Raw genomic sequence first — 21,428 nt, forward strand, 5'->3', positions numbered from 1 at the left:
CATTTTCTTTGAGATATTAATATAATATGATTAAGTTTTTGTCTTTATCGTATTGTTTTTTTAAATACACACACACAAGATATGTCAACAGGCTAAGATCGGCTCACTCATACGAGCGATCGCCTCTAGGATGAGACATTGTGTCCCTAGGTACTTGTCCAAAGAGATAAGTTGGTTGACACAAACATATGTCGCCTTAGTGGGAGCTAAAATGAGGTCCCATAAGAGGACTATGCATGGATTACCCTCCATCCATGTAGCATGTAGTTAGTCATATGCGAGATTCTCTTTGACGCCTTGGAGGTGTGCAAATAGAGGACCTCAGGTTAGACGCTTAAAGAGCGGCTAGACTAAGAACTATAGTTTAAATATAGACATATGCTATTTGAGAAAAAGAAATCTTCCGTAGTATGTGTTTCATACTATATGTGCTTACACGACCATATGAGTAAGTGAGTAAAAAGTTCCCCTATTTCTCACTGTGTGAGTCTCATTCTTAAAATGTCATTTACTTTTGACTATGTCACGAGATGAAGGTTGTGATGTCTGCTACTTTGGTATGCTGTCTATGACCATGATTGAAATGGTCTAAAGAGGCATTGCTGGGAAAATTGTTTGACCAAAATTGAGTGATATGATTGTAAAGGGAAGACTTTTCGATATCGTATCTTCAATAGTGTTTGCTGATGTCAAACTATGAAGCTACATCTTGATAGCGGCTAAAGGTTGTAACCACATTGAAATTGACCACATCTATAGAAATTGTTTTGAGTTTTTTAACTCAAGATGGTTCGAAAATACTTGATCTTGATGCGATTGAATAAATCTAGGACATGACCAGACACTTTAGGGATATTACTATGCTGATCTTCTTTATGAGAGATTTGGTTCATGTACTCCCAGCTTTCTATAAATGTGTTTGGTAGTTGCATGACCTATTTATTTGTATAAACAAGATTGAGAATATTAGAGAGATGCAAACCTAGAATCATGCACACTGTGTGCGAGTGGGAGATGTTAGATGGAGGGGCGCCCACGTGGGGCTGACCCCCTCCTTAACTACATTGTAACGCATAGCTTTAAGCCACGCGTTATTGGAACCATCTGAAATACACAGAAATTCTCTATCTTTTTATTCTCTCTTGATAAGATATTTAGACTGTGGATTTGTTAAGTGTTACTTTAGTTTTATACTACGTAGTACATTTTGCCACTAAGAGGAAACACTTGGAATTTGTCAATCTGGAGAAACTATATTAGTTGTGCTTGAGGTATTTTTCTGCTGTGCTTTCTAACATTAACAATATTTTATTCAATTTTTAACTTTCATTTTAACTAATCTCATCTCACTTACTATCCAAACCTAACCTAAATTTTCTTATTTTTACATTGGATTTTACTATACATCAACCACTCTTCACCCCCACATCCGACAGTTTTTTTTTCATAGGGTGTAAGGTATGGATAGTGAATAATGACTTATTAGAATAATTATTCAAACGGAAAAAATTTTGCTATACATCAGCCACTAAGACTATTCATTTGGGTTTCGGCTCGGGTATATCAATGCTGAGTAGAACATCATTGTCTCTAAATTTCTTCTTGAAGCTTTAGGCATATCAATGTTGAGTAGAACGTCTTGAATGCTATCTTGCACAGACACAAGTCCAGATCAATGTGTTAAAATATAGGATATTCCTGTGGAAAAGGCCCAAAAGGGTGTCTTTTGTGCTAGTGGCATCCTAATTCCTGAATTCGTTAAATATGCTGAATGGAAGATGCAGTTGCAAGCAATGAGATCTAATTGCGCGCTTCGACAGTGTCACGATGCCTGTCAAAGCTGTTTTGTCCAATCAAAAGGTTCCCAGTCTTGACAAAGATTTTAAGTTTTAACTGATTATCTTTGAACTTCAATAGATTCATCCCTTTGGCGACTATGCGTGTCTTTCTCTGGCAACTGTAGCATGCCTCTTATGACATTAAGGCCGAGGCTACTCTTAAAATTATTTTTCAACATCTAAAATAATAAAAAAATAAAAAATAAACAAAAAAGGGTGTCAAATTGTAAACTCAAGTTTCAGATTTAAAATTCGATATGATCGGGTGTATCCAAATTCCGGTTTGAATTTATTTGAACAAATCCGGTTTTCGGGTCCGGACCGGGTCGGAAAAACCGACCAGATAAACAGTCCTATCAGCCACTCGGAATAGTTGGAAAGAGAAAATAGACGAAGAAAAGAAAAGCCTGAAACGAAATAGAAGGAGCAGAAGCTACGTACGGCCAGTGGCAAATTTCAAGCCTGAGCAACTCTTTGCTTCTGACAATGGTAATAGGAACCGAAACGAACGCTCTCAATCTTTTCTTCCAACACTGATTCAACTAACTTGACTCTGATACGAGTTCTTATTTTCGTAGGATTACCTGAAAACCGTCGTCCCTTCACAACTCGTCGCCGAGCGAGGCTCCAATCTAGTCATCATCAACCCAGGTAACCTAACCCTAATTCTACCCTCACCCTCACCGTCTCGCATGCGAACGCTTACTCTCTCTGTCCCTTTTACGTTTACAATTTAGCACAAGAAATTTCCATTACAACTCAAAAACCTTGCGGAGCCAATCTCTCTATTCGACGCCCTCACTGTTCTGGCTCATTTGATTGCCAGGTTCTGCAAATATCAGAATAGGCCTCGCTTCGCAGGACACTCCGGTTAATATTCCTCACTGCATTGCTCGGTATACCAACCAAGTCCCCAAGAGAACTGTTCAAGATCAGGTTTGTAGTTATATCTTCTGTTTGTAAGTTTTAATTTCATATTTTTCATTGATTATTGGAATTGGATTAAAATATTTTGGACCTTCTCAGATGCTCAATTCCCAGATTACTACTGCTCAGCACATGGAGCGGGAGAAGGCGTACGATATAGTGAGTCCATGAGCATTATCACACATTAGAGAGTAAATTTTAATTTTTAAATATTAATTATGTTTTTATTTTCTTTCCATTTTCTTAAAAGATTGCGTCGCTGTTGAAGATACCTTTTCTGGACGAAGAGGTTGCCCACAACTCTTTCCCTCGTAAGGTATGCATGACGATAGGTAGAAAATGATTCTTATATGAAGTTATCAAAAGTAGCCACTGGTATTAGAATAACACAAGTTGATTCTTGTATTTTTTGTCGTGGTATTTGATATTTCCTGTAAGAGCTGTGGTTGTTTTTTATATCTGATCGAGGCTAGTTTGAAGAACATGAATTTTCTTTTGTTTTTGAAATCAATAAACCAGAACTCTCTCTAAAAGAAACAAGAAACTAGAATTGCTGCCAAACAATCCTTGGGTCCACTTTCATTAATTTTTTGTAGCCTTCCAAGGGAGGCTCAAGCGACATCGCCCTACTCTAAAAGAATTAGTCAATGAAATAATTGGAGTCACATTAGAATCATTATAAAGAGCAAAGACTTCTCTCTTCCAAGCAATGTAGATCTCATACACCACCTACACTCATCATGTATCACAATCGCCCCCCTTTAATTCTTGACGTTGACGTCGGGCCATTCTATCATAAGTGGTACGGCTCAAGTTCCACACTTCTGGTTGAGATGGACTATGATACCATTTGTAATGTTCCGATGGAGGCCCAAGCTACATTTAGGCCCTGCTCCAAAAGGACTAGGCAATGTTACAAATCAGAGCCCGATTTGAATAGTTATAAAAAGCAAAATCTTCTCCCTCCCAAGTAATTTGGGATCTCATACACCACCTACACTCATCATTCAATATGGTGTTTTGCATGTTTCAAAAAAATTCAAGTACCAAACTATCCTAAGTCAATTTTCATTCATTTTATTTTAAACTCTAAATACTTAACTACAATAAGGAAAGAACAAAAGTTTCAACATCTCCATTTTAATATCTTGAAAGGAAAACATACTTAAAGCGATGAATTTGAAAATATCTTATGCTGTACCCATTGCCCAAAACGTGTCAACTGTACCTGGAAATTTATAATATGTTAGTTATGCCTTGCTTAAGAAGGATATGCATTGATCTACTGGCCTCTTGCCTCCTGACATAGTTCCTACATTAAGAAGTGATACAGGCACTTGTTGATCCTTTGTTTGGGTGTAAAAAAGCACTAGAATTATTTATGGTTAAATTCTTTATATATGAATAAGTTTTCAATTTTTAGAGAATTATATAGGCCATATACAAGAGTTTGCTTATTGGTCTGTAAGTGCTAAGAATAATGAAATCAACTAATCTTTTATGCAGATGGGACGTGTTGATGGATATAATCCACAGAGTAGCAGGAAGGAAACAGCATTTTCTTGGACCGATTTATATGAGAAGGAACCAACTTCATCTTTGCCATTAGGTACCCGGAGATTTGGAACATATGTAATCAGAAAAAGTTTTCCAAATTCAAGTCCATTGAATTTTGCGTCCTAACGAATTTATAAAGAATTAAAATCTCAATTGGCATTCCTGTAGCAAACTAAAAGCACTAATTGAAATATCATCTCCAAATATTATGTAAGCTACGGTGCATACAAGGATTTTTTCTAATGTTTTGAAATTTGCACTTGGAGTCTTACAGCTATGTCGTGTACATAGTATATATATTAACATCCACCTTGGGTTTTTTTTTCCACGTTTTTTAATTGACCAATTGCAGTCATAATTCTTTTTGTGTATTGCTTGGCATTCTATGGTTCTGATCCATCTTGACATGAGTGATTGCTGCATGCTTAAATTAGGAGGAACATAATTGAACCACATCAGTTGCCCACAATTTGTGAATATTTTGCTCATAGGTCAGCCGTAGAATGTTTCACCCCATTATTCAACGTAACATAGGTGGTTCAGGGTGAGGGTCTATAATCATAGATTCATAAGTTATACAGACTTGCCTGATAAGGCCATACAACCTGCTCTAATTTGGACTGTAATGTCAATATATATAAGTCCACTCACCAGTGAACACATGTGAAACCTCATCTAGCAAGATTCTCATTTTTTTTTTATGCATTGCAGGTTTTATAGGTCATAATTTCCTGTTTTATCGCTGTTTTGTTTTGACTTGGTCAATATTTCCTTTGCTTGTTTTCGGGTAACTCTTCAGAAATTGGGCTGAAAAACCTTCTTCTTCTTCTTCTTCTTTTTGGGGTGGGGGGTGGCCGCGGCGAGGGTCTAGCTTTGTGCTAGTTTTCGATAAAGTCCAAGTGGTTAGACACTGTGAGATAAAATCTTGACGAGTTGTATGTCTTTTTGTCAAAATAACCATGGTGGTTTTAAGGCTTCCACAATCCTGTCAGTATAGTCTAACTTTATTTGAAACGTGGGGTTTTAAGGCTTTGATTAGCATTGTCGTTTCTTTTACCCACTCTGCTTGCAAGGTTGTTGATTAATCATAATTAGTTGGATAGCATGACATTTAACTTGATGTGCTCCATCTAAATGTTGTATCAGCTTAGTCTCAGCGTTCATTTCATTATGTATGCAAATTGGTTATGCAGTAAGTTCAACAAATGAAGGTACGGCTAATGAGTCTTTGGACCAGCATGAAGGCACTAATTCTATGGAGCTTATTTCTAGCAAACCTAAATTGAGACAGTTCATATGTGGTGAGGAAGCGCTTAAAATATCCCCCACAGAGCCATATTGCTTACGACGTCCTATTCGGAGAGGTCATTTGAATATTTCACTACACTATCCCATGCAGCAGGTACATGAAACATTTGTATTTTCTCTCTCATGCATCAGAAAAAGATTCCCAGTAATCATATATGTCAAATGCTGTCGTTGCTGGGGCAAACTCACATTTTCCACCTAGAATCCAATGTCTCATAAGCTGTCCCAATTTCATAGCACATTAGACCTACAGATGCAATTTACACAATCCATACCGTGCTATACTTTATTCCAGATCACAAAACTTAGTGACCTGAATAGTTAATTCTTGTACCCCCTTATTATTGTTGTTGTTGTTGTCGTTCTTCTTCTTTAAACAAAACATTAGATAATTGGAACCTTTGTTCATGATGGGACAAGTTAGGATAATGGTCACAGATAGCAAAAGATGAAGGGATTGAAATGAATGGATAGGAAACCAGTTTCTGCACACTAGTTTTCAATAAAGGAACTTGTTAGCTACATAAGCTTCCCCCTAATCTTACCTTGTTCCGGGGTAAGTGATGTGCTGCGTACATGTTCTGTACTGTGTACGATTATGATTTGTGATCCAGTTAACCCTAGTCACCATTTTTTGGTGTTATCACATCTGTTTTGATCCTGTAAAATAAATTGCTTTTTACTATTTTGGGAATTACTTTTTCTCTTAATTACCCCATTCTTGTTTTTCAGGTAATTGAGGATCTGCATGCTATTTGGGACTGGATATTGATGGAGAAATTGCATATCCCTCACATTGAACGAAACATGTACTCTGCTATTCTTGTTGTGCCAGAAACATTTGATAACCATGGTATTTATGCCGTAAATAGTTCTTTGTAGATTATGAGATCATTACATTGAGAAATCTCTTTCTAATTTGGCTTTTGTTGTCTTCTGTATGTTGCAACTTGTCTGTGGCTTAATACTTATGATAAACATTAAAAGTGGTCACTTCTCTCTATAACCTGTACAGTTTTTAGACGTGTGTTCCTACATTTTTTCTGCCAGCATATGCTTATTTGTGATAGGAATTTCTCAACAACTACCAGAATGGTTTATTGCTTATAGGCTTCTGAAAGTAGTGTAACATCAGCTGAAGAATGCTTTGAATTTGATCGGGTTTTTTGTGTTCAACGAAAAGGATGGTCAGATCTTTTTTTTGTATATAAGTAAATGATTGTATTAATAATAATAGGCTTAGCCCAAGTACAGAGGAAGGTTTTAACGAGTTATCGCCTATCTAGGAAGAAGAAAAAGAAACAAGGAAGTCATGAAGGCCAAGGGCATTAAAATCTACAGCTATAGCCCATAAAAAAGCCGCTTTAGGAGGCACCTTGATTTGCCAAATCCTCTTCCAAGGGAATTGATTGTCTTGCAATTGTGTGAGAGACTTATAGAAAGAGCGAACCGAGAATATGCCTTTACCTGTGGGTATTCACCACAACCTGTCAACTCCTTGAAAGCTCGGTCTCATGGAGTATAGAAGACGAAAAAAATCCTCAAAGCTACCAATTTTCCAATCTTGGGGAGCCCTACTAAAGTTCACATTCCACTGGATTTGATCTCCAGATATCACCATAATATCAGCCATTGAAGATTCTTTTTCACAAGCAATCCTGAAACTGAAGGGGATGAGTCTTTAGGACGTTATCACCACACCATAGGTCGCTCTAGAATTTAATTCTAGAACCATCTCCCAATATAAGTCTAGTATGACGGGTAAAAACTCCTCGCCCTCATCGAATATGCTTCCAAACTCCCACTCCATAAGCCCCACTCACCTCTCTAGTGCTCCAACCCCCATACACACCTCCATATTTAAGGTCAATCACCGACTTCCATAGAGCTTCCGATTCCAATCTCCACAACCATTTTTCAAGTAAAGTCCTATTAAAGATCCGCAGATTTCTGATTCCCAACCCACCAGAAGAAATAGGAGAGCATACATTATCCCGCTTGACCAAGAGGAATTTGAATTCATCCCCCATGCCACTTCAAAGAAAATCACGGTGCAATTTCTCAATCCGAGTCGTTGCACTTGCAAGAATTGGGAATACTGATACGAAATACGTTGGTAATTAGACAGTGTTTTTGATTAAGGTGATTCGACCACCTTTCGACAAGTACAATCTCTTCTAACCAGCTAGTATACGTTCAATCTTTTCAATCACTATATCCCAAATCGATTTAGTTTGTGATGCTACCCCCAACGGAAGACCAAGGTAATTCATGGGAAGAAAATAAACCTTGCATCCAAGAATGTTAGCCAATTGTAAGATGTTGCGAACATTACCACTCTGATTTGTCTAAGTTCACTTTCAAATTAGACATCGCTTCAAAACAAAGTAAGAGAGCCCTCAATGCCTACATTTGGTTTTGTTCTGCCTCACAAAAAATCAGTGTATCATCTACAAACAATAAGTGAGAAATGTTAAGAGTACCCCTATTGGGGTCACCAACCAAGAAACTAGTCACAAAACCACTATTAACCAAGGCCGAGATCATTCTGCTAACCACCTTCATAACTATGACAAATAAAAGTGGAGATAAAGGATCCACTTGTCTTAAGCCTCGCGAGCTGTTAAAGAAGCCAACTGGACTTCCATTTACTAACACTGAAAACTTCACCGTTGAGATGCACCATCTGATCCACGAACACCATCTCTCCCCAAATCCACACCTCCCAAGTAAGTAAATTAAGAACTCCCAATTCATATGATCATAAGCTTTTTCCATATCTAATTTACATAAGATCCCCTTATTGCTAGATTTTAATCTACTATCTAAGCATTCATTGGCAATGAGAACTGGGTTCAAAATTTGTCTACCCCTTACAAAAGCGTTTTGGGGTTTCGAAATGATCTTTCCCAACACCTCCCCGAAACGATTTGCAAACACCTTGTATATGATCTTATACACCCCATTTACGAGGCTAATGGGTCGATAATCTTTCACTTCCGTTGCCCCAAGCTTCTTAGGGATGAGTGCAATAAAAGTGGCATTTAGGCTTTTTTCAAATTTTCCAACCGAAAAATATTCCTGAACCACCTTCATTAAATCCTCCTTCACCACATTCCAACATGTTTGGAAAAATTCCATAGAGAAACCATTAGGACCAGGTGCTTTATCTTTAACCATTTTCCTCACCACACCATGAACCCCCACCTCCTCGAAGGGCCTCTCCAACCACGAAACACTCTGTGGATCTATGGACTCAAAAGCTAGTCCATCGAGCTTTGGCCACCATCCCACCTGTTTAGTAAGTGTTCGAAAAAATCAGCAACATGCTCTCGAATCACAAGAGTCTCTGTATTAGCCACGGAGTCTATAGTCAGCATATTGAGAAGCTCCAGCGTGATTTCTTGTGGGGGGGGGGGGGTAGGGGGGAGGAGTTCAAGTTTTACCTAGTAAAGTGGGAGCAGGTCTGTCGTCCTATCTCTGGTGGAGGTTTGGGGGTTAGAAATCTAAGGGTATTTAATCGAGCGTTATTAGGCAAGTGGCTGTGGAGATTTGCCAAGGAACCAAACAGTTTATGGAAATTGGTGATTGAGAAGAAATATAGTGGCTTATGGGGGGATTGGTGTACTAGAGAAGTCAGGGGGGCATATGGAGTTGGTTTGTGGAAATGCATAAGAAGAGGATGGGGGGTGTTTAGCCGTTATGTTAAGTTTCAGTTGGGTGTGGGCTCGATGATCAAATTCTGGAGAGACGTTTGGTGTGGCAATAGGGCTTTACAAGATTTGTATCCTTCTCTTTTCCAGATTGCAAGTGCTAAGGATGCTTTAGTGGCGGAAGTTATGGAGATATCGGAGGGACAGATCCTTTGGAACATTAATTTTAGTAGGGCGGTACAGGATTGGGAAATAAGCACCCTTGAAGATTTCTATGGCCTCATATATTTTATGAGACAAAACAAGCGGCAAGAGGATGTTATGTGGTGGACTCCAGCAGGCAAAGGTACTTTTTCCATTCGTTCTTTCTATAAGGCCCTTTCTCAAGAGTCTAATACTCAGTTCCCTTGGAGAAAGATCTGGAGACACAAGGCACCTCCTAAAGTCTCTTTCTTTGTATGGACTGCTTCTTTGGGTAAAATACTCACCACTGATAACTTGAGGAAAAGGAGGATTATTATTGGAGACTGGTGTTGCATGTGTTGAGGAGGGGGAGAGTCGGTAGAGCATCTCCTCCTGTATTGTGATACAACAAGGATTCTCTGGAATGAGGTATTCGCTCAATTGGATATGGCCTGGGTTATGCCAAAGACCGTGGAGGCAGCTATGGCTAGTTGGTCAAACATAAGAGGCAGGCAACCAATTAAAGCAATTTGGAAGATGATCCCTCTTTGCATTATGTGGTGATTATGGCAAGAGCGGAATGAGCGGACTTTCGAAGACCAGGAAAGATCGTCGGAGGAGCTTAAAGTTTTATTTTTTAGAACTCCATGTAGTTGGGCTATTGCTGTGGATTTTAATGGCATGGCCTTTCATGATTTTCTTGCCTCTAATGTGCCTACCTAGTTAAGGCATCAGAGTTGTGTACTGGCTTTGCCTTTCTTTGATCAATACAATTTATTTATTTATCAACAAAAAAAAAGTCTATAGTCAGCATTTCAATGGTATTAGTTCTCCTATCAAAGGATGGTCAGATCTTAAAAGCCCATGTGTTTAGCCAGTCTGCTTGCAAGTACACTATTGACACAAGGACAATTTGGAATCTTGTATGTCTTTGGGTTTAGTTGATCATTTTTCTTAGTTTTAACTCAGATGTCCTCTCTAATTTATACTTTACAACTTGCTTGCCAGATCTAGAATTAAGACACCCATAGCTCATGCTTCCGAAAAAGGTTTGTTCCGCATCCAGAAAGTGAGTCAATGAGAACTCATTACCAACCAGAAATGAGGTGTTTATGCTGGATGCTCTTTGTACTAGAGCATTTAATATTCTCGAAGTTTAAGAAATTATGGGTCCTCAACATTTTGACTTGTTTTTTATAAAAATAAAAAAATTAACTTGAGGACCTCTAAGCTTGATATTTAAGAATCTTGAAAAGTACATCTTGTTATGGTTGTCAGCATGCAATAGACTTGGCTTTCATCATATGATGTCATAATGTCATTTCATAATGAGGTCATTCTTTTTGTCGACTTTATCAATTTCAATGATGCGAGCTACTTTATTGGGTTTAGGTCTGTTGAAGTTGCACCATAAATTTGAGTTTCAAATTGGTTGCAGCGATCCTCCACTTCTATTTGCCTGTCCACCAATGTAATGGATGTTTTTAAGCTGTGTTATGGCTGTTGCAACCTAGCTAACAACTTTTGGTGGGTTGTACATTATGTATTAAGTGAAAGGCAGCTGACAACCTTAGTTGTTTCTGGATGAAGCGTATTGGATATTTCTACCTAGCATGTGAGGTTCATCTCACTGCTTGGCGTGCCATTGATTTGAAGAATAGTGTGTGAACTCTTCTAAAAACTGTTTTTCTAGTCATCACTTAAAAATAAAGCTATCTTAATCATGCGCATCTCCAATTTTTTCTCCATCTGGATGGTAACCATGCAAATCTTTGATTACTTCTCCATATTTGCTTATTGCTTCTTGAAGAGAAAACTGAAATGTGGGGAACTAATTAAATTTTGTGTATGCTCTTTATTATAAGCAGAAATTAAAGAAATGTTATCCATAGTGTTGCGAGACTTGCGTTTTAGCTCTGCAGTGGTACACCAGGTGAGACTTTCTGTTAATTATTAAAAGTTTCAAATGTTGAATTTATTTAACCATTCATACTGGCATTAAACCATGCCCTATACCAACTGGGTTTATATACTAGATATCTATATCTATTTAGTTTGTTGTGATCTTCTTATCTGCTTATCAAAAAATAGTTCGTAGTGATCTTGCAGACTGATATTTTATCCTATGGACAAAGTTTGAGCTTGATTTATCTTGAACATCAAACATTTTGCTAGAGTGCGCGAATATTATATGAATTCACTTTCTATGTAGAAATAACCTGCGGAAGACGGATTTGGCATGATAGATATACTGAAAGTTTTTTTTTTTTTGGTGTCCAATTTCCATCCATGTTACTTCTATGAGCAAGTAACCACTTTTTCCTTATTTTTCAAGATACATAATATCTTTTAATGTATGGGAAACTTGCCTCAGTTAATGATTCAATATGCTCCTCAACAAAATGATATAACAATATAATATAACCCAGACAAGTAGTATTAGTAACATGAACCATCACGAGTTTTTTTTCCAGGAGCCAATCTATGCTCCATTATTCCTGGTTGATTATGCCATCATTGGCATTATGCTTTACAAGTTCTATTTATTCTTAAGTGTTGATGATTTTCTTGAAATTTGCATTCCCATGTGTACGCTAGAAATTTCCTCTTGTAGATGGTTATTTATTCCAATAATTTGATGCAGGAAGGTCTAGCAGCTGTTTTTGGCAATGGGTTATCAACAGCTTGTGTTGTAAATATGGGTGCTCAGGTGACAACAGTGATTTGCATTGAGGTAACTACAATACATTTATACTTCGTTTTTCTTTTTGCTGGATATCCAGGTCTTTCTTCTTCACTTTTGAAATCAAATATTTGAAAAAAAAAGGACATTAATTTATTTCCTGCTTCTTGCTGGGTCTTAGTTGTAGCATGGTGAAGTATCTGTTTTTGGAAAGTAAGGCTTTCCTGCCTTTGATAATCAACTTTTGGTGTTTAGGATGGAGTGGCGCTACCTACTACAGAGAAGACGTTACCTTTTGGTGGAGAGGTCCGATTCATCTTAAAACTTATTACTTCTGAATGAGCTATATACTTATACGTGGAAAATGTCTGTGTTTATTAATTGTTTCATAAGGTGATACCATTGGGAGTAGATTTTTCACCCAGCCAAGTAAACGAGGAAACCGTTTGTGCTGACTAGTCATTTCTTTAAAAAAAGCAAACATCACATCTTTGCATTTAATGTATGGCAAATTGTTTCATTGTTGATTGGCGACCTTTCTTACTGGTTTATTGTCCTCCCAGTACCTTGAACTTGAATCATTCTTGATGCTGCATTTCTTTGTTTTTGTGTGGGTGACTCTCAGCATATCAACTTTCTTCTATTTCTTTTTGTCAAGGTGCTGCAAGACATGATTTTTGGGATAAAGATGCTTTCACTCTTCAACTAACATATTTTATAAATTCAAAGCCTGAACTGATGAAACTGTCACATTGCACCCTTCAACTACTATAAATTTTCAAATAAATAGACTATCATTAAGATCTTGTCAGCATCCAACTATCGAGATTGTTTCAAATTGTCCATTGTTTGTATTCTTAACTGGTAGACTTGGAAAAAGAGGTATTATTTGACAGTCGGTGGTAGTTTGAGGATGCAATATGTCAGTTTTGATAGTTTGGGTTGCAAAGTGTAAAACGCCAATTTTTTTTAACCCCTTACATTTTTCAATTTCTTTTTGTCGACTCACTTTTTCTGATAGATTTCTTGTTCTTGAAGTGCATTTAACTTGAATCATATTATGCCTTGTTGCTGCATTAGTTTGTTCTTCACACGTGACCTAATCATCCTTGGTATCTTTCTTTCTTATTCCCTTCTGTTTGTCACACTCTCCGTTCTTTAATCATCTGTCAGCTTTTTCTTATATTTTTTATTGCTCCCACCTTTCCTAATCCACAGAGTTGAAAAAACCCATTTTATATTTTTCTTTGACCACCTTTTTCTTCTGATGTTTCTGGCATACATACTTGTGCTGCAGTTTTTTTTGTATTTGTTCTATGATAGCCCAGTCTGTTCCATATTACCCAGGTGATCCGTAGTTGTCCTTGATAATTTAGTCACATCAGGATAACCCCTTGGGGTTGGCTCAAGTGGTAAAGGCCTTGGTCTTGGAGCCTAAGGTTCAAAACCCACTGAGTGCAAACAATTTCTAGGGGCCATCGGACTAGGGGATTTTCCCCTTGAATTACATGAGGTGCACTTGCGAGAAACTCCTTGCCGAGGGTCTGTGCACTCCCAGGATTAGTCGAGACGTTATTCCCGGACACCTGGTGCCAATAAATAAAAAATAAAATAATTTAGTCACATCAGGATGTGCTAACATTTTCAGGATATCGCAAGATGCCTCCTCTGGACTCAGAGGCATCATCAGACATGGCCACAAATTCGCACTGACATTTTGACAAAGCCTATAGATCTGTTGATGCTAAACCGACTGAAAGAGACATATTGTGAAATTAAAGTGAGTTATGTTTTCTCTTTATTTCGATTATACTTTTCAAAAGTGTCCTTGCTTCTCTGATTGTCCTCTTTTCAAAGTATTTCTTTCTTGTGCATAGGAAGGGGAACTTGATGCCGCTGCTATAGTTCATTCCTATGAAGATGGCATGCCCGCTGGGTCTCACAAGACAAGGCTAACTGCCCTTAGTGTTCGTCTCTTATTACAAAATCTTTTTTTGCTAATTCTGTCCTTTTGAATGTACCTTGTTTGGCTGAACAATATCACTTATGGTTACTTTAATAGGTTCCTCCTATGGGTCTGTTCTACCCAATGCTTTTGGTTCCAGATGTGTATCCTCCACCACCACGTTCTTGGTTAGTAATGTGTATCAGTACCATAGGCTTGCACATGAAGAAACCAGCAGTAACTTCTGCTACTTTTTATGTTCTTTACTTCACTAGGTTTCATGACTATGAGGATATGCTGGAAGATACATGGCACATGGAATTTCCCAGAAGATCTGACATATCAGATGGTTTATATCCTAGCATGAATATTGGATTACCAATGTGGGATAGCTACCCAATTTTTGCGGCTAGACCAAAGAAAGAAGAGAAGGTTGGCCTGGCAGAGGCTATCACAAGCAGCATTCTTTCAACAGGTAGTTTGATCACATTTATCCTACTACATCCTGTAAGTGATGCTGATTAAATATACGGTGTTCATTTGACAGGGCGTATAGACCTCCAGAGAAAGTTGTTTTGTAGCATACAATTGGTGAGTTTTGGTAGCCTGATGGACTGTGTGAGATTATATTTCTGAATAACAATTGAGGCAGGAAGAAATAACATTGTTTTGTGCTTTAGATAGGTGGAGTGGCGTTGACGGGTGGCCTTATTCCTGCAGTGGAGGAGAGGTTTGTTCAGATTTTGCTTTTAGAAATAAATCGTGATTGTTTTAGTACTAATAGTGGGTACAAGATTTCCTTTCAATCGATCAACTTATCAAAGGAAACAAAAAAAAAAAAAAAAGTTTTCCTTTTTTTTACTCTACAGCAATCTTAGTCCTGACAAAAACCCATCAGAAAAGAGTATAGATATTCATTCCACTGCAAATATACAAGGTTGGGAGGCTACACCTCTTACGTTAGGCAGTCCACCACTGTTAATTTATAGGTCTTCAATTATAAATAACGCTTTAAGAGGCTGATCCTTGTAGGAGTACTCTAGAATCTTATTGTTAGAGAAGCTAGGTTCTCTCTCTGTTACAGCATTTATGAAGGATGCATTCACTTCCAAGGCATTTTTCATCACTTAGCCCTGGTTAAGTCATATTTTTTCAGTTGATTCATTATATTAGTTAAATTTTGGAGGTCTTCACCTATAAAGAAGGTTTCAACTGGCTCATTTGGTTTGGGTTGTTGTGCTACAATCTTTTCCTTTTAGGGGAACTATATAAGGCAGATGTTACAATTTGCTGGCTGCTCTTGTCGTTTAAAGGCACATGATCATCATTTCCTTGTGCTTTTAAGTTGATTCACTAGATTAGGTTACTCATACCAAATGTTCTATTGCCTTTTGTGCCACACTCACTCTGTTGTTCTGTTTACCTAGCTTTTAAAAGTATTGATAGTTTCTAGTTTTTATCTTATACCTTATTTGATAAACCACTCAGAATTTCATACTTGTGTAATTGCTTTTAGAAACACCAGGGGGACTATTTCTGTCCAATGTAGAAGGATAATAAACATGAAGTCAGGCATTGACGTCATGAGCTGCTAATCAAAATTAAATGCTTTTGAAATGTACTGGACTGACTTAGTTTCTATGGGAGATTCCAAGACCTCTGTAATGCTTCCACATCTTATTTGCCCTTTCTTGTTGCAGAGTTTTGCATGCAATTCCTTCAAATGAGGCAATTGATACTGTTGAGGTTAGCTTGAACATACTATTTCCTTGTTTATATGACATATAATCTGCTTGCATCGCATTATATTCTGGACCTTGGAAATTGTTTTCTTCATTCAGAAATGAGCTCCTTATTGCCATGTAGAAGTGCTTGTGTTAATGCTAAGACAAGATTTTATCCATATCCACATTTCACAGCAAATGGTTATACCTTTGATGGTTGTACCTTTGATTAATTTTTCTGCTGGAAGAGAAGAGATCGATTTTATGGGAAAAAAAACCTGCAAGGGTCATAAAAGTGATAAGAGTAATATTTTCATTTGAATCTACAACTGCATACAGGGATATAGTCCTTGGTTTTAGGGGCATCAGTTTTTTTACCTTCTGAGATTCCTCTTGTACCTTCTATATCATCTTTTGTTTAACTTTCGTTCAAGTGATTATGGATGATAGATTTTCTGACCTTAACGTATCTTAAACAGGTTCTGCAATCAAGAACTGATCCAAATTTTGTGTCATGGAAAGGTGGAGTAGTAAGTCAAGCACTCAAAACTGTTCTCCTTTATTTTGTATTCCATTTTACCTGTAGTTGGTCCTTTTAAAGATGATTCTGATTAACTTGTGTGTTTGTTTTCTTCATATGTTGGCTGCCTATTTTTGTTGTCATTGTTGGTTGATGACAATTTGATTATCTGAATTGCTTCTGGTGTGCTTTGCTAGAGTACATGCCACCATAGAATATGAGGAGAGTTTCCCTAAGAATTTGACTTCGATAAGAAAAGAGATAAATGTTTTTAACTGCCAGAGGGGGAAGACATTGTACATCTTAGAAACTTCAGTAAATGTTAAGGGACAATACGTATCTCAAACTAATGAAGTTGGTGAAGTGGGCTTTGGAGGTTATGCATATTGAGTGTCATCTACCCCTCCTTCCCCTAATTACATAGATGAAAAAATAATGAAAGTTAATAGTTATGTGCAGGCCCTCTCATTAAAAAGAAAGAAAATGTGCAGGTCAAAGGGTTGCGTTGTTCACATATTTGCATTGATGATGAAAAAGATAGGGATTAAGTGGATTTTCATTTTTTTTCCTCCCTTTTTTGTTCAATTCTAAGATAAATGCAATATAATTTGACAGTATAGCTAGGGATCAAATGTAACCCAACTTGGCATGCCTTAAAAAGAAAAAGCAAATTGCAGAAAGAAGTCTGCAAATTCTCTCATCACCGTGAAATATGTAACTATTCATATACACTGATAAAAAAATATTTCATATTCATCAGTAGTGGGGTTTAGATGAGAAAATGTATAAAAAAAACATCATATTCAAGCCATCAAGTTGATCAAGGGAAGCAGTAAATGATACAAAAGTCATGACTATAAACAGTTGCAAATGCTCATCGAGTCATCTGCCCACGAAGACTCTTCACTTCTTTTATTCAAGATTGAATTCCGAAACAGACAACTGCTACTAAACAAGCTGAGTGTCGCATTTAGAGGCCATACTTAACCCATCCAATCCCTTGAACTTGCTATCTAACTAATAAAATAGACCATTCCAGACCTTTTGCTCATGTCACTACCAGCTACAGATCAAATATAACCGGTTGAATAAAGAAGAAAAGATCAATGGAATGATGAGCAAGGCTTTGCCTTAGAGACCAATGAAATGCAACCGAGAAGCCTTGTTATGCAAAAGTTCTTTGAAAATACCTCTTCTGCTTTTGGTGCTTACTCTTGCTATGACCTCAACTGCTTTTTTCTACATGCATACTTTGCTGCATGCTTAGAAGGAAGATCATGAGCAGAAAAGTATAGCGTTGCACGGGTCTACTTATTAGTGGTCTATTGTAATTGCTTATATATTTTGTGATTGTGCTAGTGGATGATTATATTTCTAGTTTCACCTTATAATGTTTTAATCTGTAGAGGTCAAATAGTGAACTTTTTAAAAGGGGAGTTAATTATTAAGGATTTAATTTGACGTGAATGGTTTGATGTGAAATCGTGAAGAGATTCTGGTCGAACACCCCGCTTCGCAACTGGTAACCTATAAGGGGGGAGATTGCATCTGCACTATTTGACGTAGGAGTCTAATGACTCAGACTTTAAGAACTCACTTATTTGCCACATCTCCATAACAGATTCTTGGAATTCTTGATTTTGGCCGGGATGCTTGGATACATCGAGAAGACTGGATTCGCAATGGGATTCACATTGGAAGTGGCAGAAAATACAAGGACTCTTATTTTCTTCAAGCACAAGCAATGTGTTACATAAACTCCTAAAAGTTCGCAGGCCCTCCCGCACTCTTGATGTTTGTTCAAGCTGGCAGGTGCTTTTCTGTAAGCAAGAAAGTTTAACTGATAGTTTTTGAAAATTCTCAATTTCATAATTTTTTTTTCTTTTAGAGATGATCAAAATAACGCGTGGTTGTCCTTTTTATCCTAATATCATCTGTAATTGAATCTTAGAAATTGATCTAGAGCTGTTCATAAATGCACCAAAATTCATGTCAAAGGCTGTTCTATAAGTGCATCATACGTAACATAATCAGCAACAAATCTGTATATTTCAAGGCATTATTTACCGGTTTGATTTTTGGACTTGCAGCTTCGACTGGCGGACTACACCATCGGGTTTTAACTGCTTGTTGCACAGCTTTTCCATAGCAGTTTCTTTTTTTTTTCATAAGTCAGATTATTTTTGCTTTGCATTCAAGAATTCGTAATATTCTCTGTAAGAACCAAATCTCTTATCATAACTCACAAATATTCCTAGTTAATATATGTGCAAGTCTTTTCTCCACTTGCATGCATGATAAATGTTATAATATTTTGGCTTTCGGCTACCAGATCTCGTCTCTGTTTGGAAAATAGGCTTGTGCATGCTTTATGGATTGTTGTGCGCAGGGTTTCTGAGCGGAAGCAGTTGCCAGCACGAGTTTTGGCAGAGAGAATTGCCAAGGTCCTCGTGTTCAAAAGTAGCTGATGCGATGTTTGGTACCCTGCCTACACCATCCCACATCGAAAAGAGACCTAAGCGAGATGAGAAAGGGTCTCATATAAATATGGGTCGTGATGCTCTAGGGAAATTTAAAAGGGTCGGTTGGCTAATTATGCCACGCTCGCCCTTGACTGGTGAGTGCTGTATGGCTATCAAGACATATGGCCGACATAATTTGTGGAACCTTACAGGGTTGGCTCGTTTTGGCCGACCCTCCTATCCCTTAGTTCCAAAACCTTCAACACAAATTTGAATAAAAGGAAAACGTAGCACGTAAAAGCAACCCTAAAAAGAAAAATATGACATTCTCCGACAATGAAATTGATTCGAAGTTCGAACTTTGTTTTGTGAGTGATTTTATGTATCACTTATAATCCAAAACCCAACCCCAACTTTGAAAATCCCCAAAATACACAGATTATTAGACCCGAGACATTTTCTCTTATTTGATGGCGCACAGAGGCAGACAGAAGGGCCATGACATTAATTTCTCTCTAAAGCTTAGAAGAGGCTATTACGGTTTTCGGAGCCAATCCCAGCACCCCACACACCTCCGGATACAGGCTCTTCCTTATCTCGGCGTACACCTCACCGTTCCACTTCCTCTGCCCCAACTGTTCTCCCAGGCGCACCGCCGCCTCTACCACGCTCTCCGCGCTCTCGTGCGCCGCGTCCACGATCCCCGTCCTCACCGCCTCCTCCCCCTTTATCTTCATCCCCCTGAGTAAGATGTCCCGCCTGGCCGAAACCGAGCCGATCTTTGACCTCATCATGGCCGTGAAGTAATCGGGGAAGGTCAGCCCGAGGTCGACCTCGCTCATGTACAGCACGCCTCTGTCGTGCCGCATGAGGACGTAGTCGTGGCTGAGCGCGAAGAGGAATCCGGCGGCGGCAGCGTGGCCGTTTATGGCGGCTATGGTGGGCATAGGGAGCGAGAGGAGCGCGGAGGCGACCGGTCTGAAGGACTCAACCATGTGGTGGAGCCGCTCGCGGGCGCCGGAGGAGGATCCGGCGGCTTGGGCCCAGGATAGGTCGAACCCATTGGAGAAGAATTTGCCGTGGGCGGTGGTGATCAGAGCGGAGCCGCGGACGGCTTGGGATTTGACTTGGGAAAGAACCGAGATGAGGGAGTCGATGACTGTCGGGCTGAAGCAGTGCTCGCCGTCGCCGGTGAGGGTTAGGAAGAAGAGGTCGCCACGCTTTTCTAAGGTGCACATGGTTGTGGATGGGTGGCTGTTGATAATGATAGGCGGGGTTTGGTACGGGCCTTTCTCTCTGTGCGTGTCCTTATAAGATCGGTGCGGTGTGAAGTGAGAGAGTAACAGATCACGGATCAAAATGCGCGGCCAAGATGGAACACATGTTTTAGTAATTAACCATACATTAGCCTGCTCATCTCTATTTGTTCTATAAATAATTTTGTATCAACTCGTCATTTATTTATTTTCTTGAGGAAACGTTGAGGCCGGCCAATCAACAAATGCCACGTAGCATTTAAAAACAATTAAAATGGATTTTCATACACTCGAAACCGAAACGTTTGGTCGAAAAAGTCACGAAAGGAAGGATTTTCTTTTTTATAATTCAGATAGAGCATTTAATGCAGTGTGGATCTGATTAAATATTGAAAGAAATGTTTCGTCAACCAATCTTATAAAAAAAAATTGGCCTGTTTCGATACGGTGAAATTGTAAAATTCGATTTATTGTAAATTGTATCTAACCAGTGGCAGAATTATGATTTGGTCATAGTATGTATTTTTTCCACGTGGTTATGTCAAAAGGTAATAATCATATATCATATAATTATATATAAAAAATCATGTCTATAAATTATCTTATAAGTAATAAGATTATTTTTTGTCTAAATACAAAAAATTTCCTATTTTGCTAGAGACCTTTATATAAAGAAAATAAATTAAAATATAAACTTAGTATTTTCCCTCCGAATTGATGTGCTTTCATAATATATGTTAAATTTATTTTATAATAAAAATGACTATAATCTAATGCATCTCATTAAATTATATCAATTTATAAATTTATTTTTATATAATATTTTTATGATTAAAGTATTTATCGTATTTCTAATAGAGAAACACTACTCCCACATAAATTTTCTACCGAATTGTGTTTTTAATTTTTATTTAATAATTAAGAAAATATTTTATAATAATTTTATATATATTTAATTATTTTTTAAAAAATGTTTAAAATGATTAAAAAATGGGTGAAAATAAAATAAGAGAAAAATGAAAAAATGATACACTATTCGGATACCGAAATTTCTGTAGGCGTAGCAGCGCTCTTTCTAATATACTAATAGCCCAACGCTTTTTTCATCATTTTGCTTTCTCAGGGAAAGCTTTCCACCACCTGAGATAACTCTGAAGTCGACACCACTCTTCCGATTTCCTAGAATACTTATATTCAAATAGTGACACTATTATCTTTTTATTACAGATTATCATTAAGATTTTACTATTTTTTTAAAAAATATAAAATAATTTTTTAAAAGATTCTAATAATCTAATACTTATACCTATAGGTTGCTATATATCTTTGCAAAATAAAAATATTAATTTAAGACAAATAATATTTATAGTTA

General features: G+C 37.7%; 2 protein-coding genes and 1 non-coding gene across 4 annotated transcripts; 2 read left to right on the forward strand and 1 right to left on the reverse strand.

Moving 5' to 3' along the window:
• Window positions 1-2,216: 2,216 nt before the first annotated feature.
• On the forward strand, window positions 2,217-18,648 carry LOC108986152 (actin-related protein 9). 2 transcript variants are annotated; one of them, XM_018958675.2, is made up of 21 exons: window positions 2,217-2,327; window positions 2,417-2,489; window positions 2,665-2,774; window positions 2,865-2,924; window positions 3,016-3,081; window positions 4,272-4,374; window positions 5,516-5,724; window positions 6,363-6,483; window positions 11,335-11,399; window positions 12,111-12,200; window positions 12,405-12,455; window positions 13,798-13,929; window positions 14,027-14,116; window positions 14,212-14,282; window positions 14,370-14,569; window positions 14,642-14,685; window positions 14,775-14,824; window positions 15,795-15,840; window positions 16,298-16,348; window positions 17,960-18,150; window positions 18,429-18,648. In XM_018958675.2, the coding sequence occupies exons 1-20, from the start codon at window positions 2,325-2,327 to the stop codon at window positions 18,101-18,103; spliced, it is 1,779 nt and encodes a 592-aa protein (XP_018814220.1). In that variant the 5' UTR covers window positions 2,217-2,324; the 3' UTR covers window positions 18,104-18,150; window positions 18,429-18,648. The 2 variants fall into 2 exon arrangements, 1 of the variants encoding a protein (XP_018814220.1); XR_001995331.2 differs by having other exon boundaries at window positions 2,231-2,327; window positions 17,960-18,160.
• A 263-nt stretch (window positions 18,649-18,911) lies between these two features.
• Window positions 18,912-19,039, forward strand: LOC118344073. Its single transcript, XR_004797840.1, has one exon. It is a non-coding gene; the product is annotated as a U11 spliceosomal RNA (small nuclear RNA).
• On the reverse strand, window positions 19,000-20,340 carry LOC108986156 (enoyl-CoA delta isomerase 2, peroxisomal-like). Its single transcript, XM_018958678.2, has one exon. It carries the CDS (start codon window positions 20,036-20,038, stop codon window positions 19,316-19,318), a length of 723 nt encoding a protein of 240 aa, XP_018814223.2. The 5' UTR covers window positions 20,039-20,340; the 3' UTR covers window positions 19,000-19,315.
• Between the last annotated feature and the right edge of the window lie 1,088 nt (window positions 20,341-21,428).

The sequence above is a fragment of the Juglans regia genome, chromosome 12, assembly GCF_001411555.2.
Source record: "Juglans regia cultivar Chandler chromosome 12, Walnut 2.0, whole genome shotgun sequence".
Lineage (NCBI taxonomy): Eukaryota > Viridiplantae > Streptophyta > Magnoliopsida > Fagales > Juglandaceae > Juglans > Juglans regia.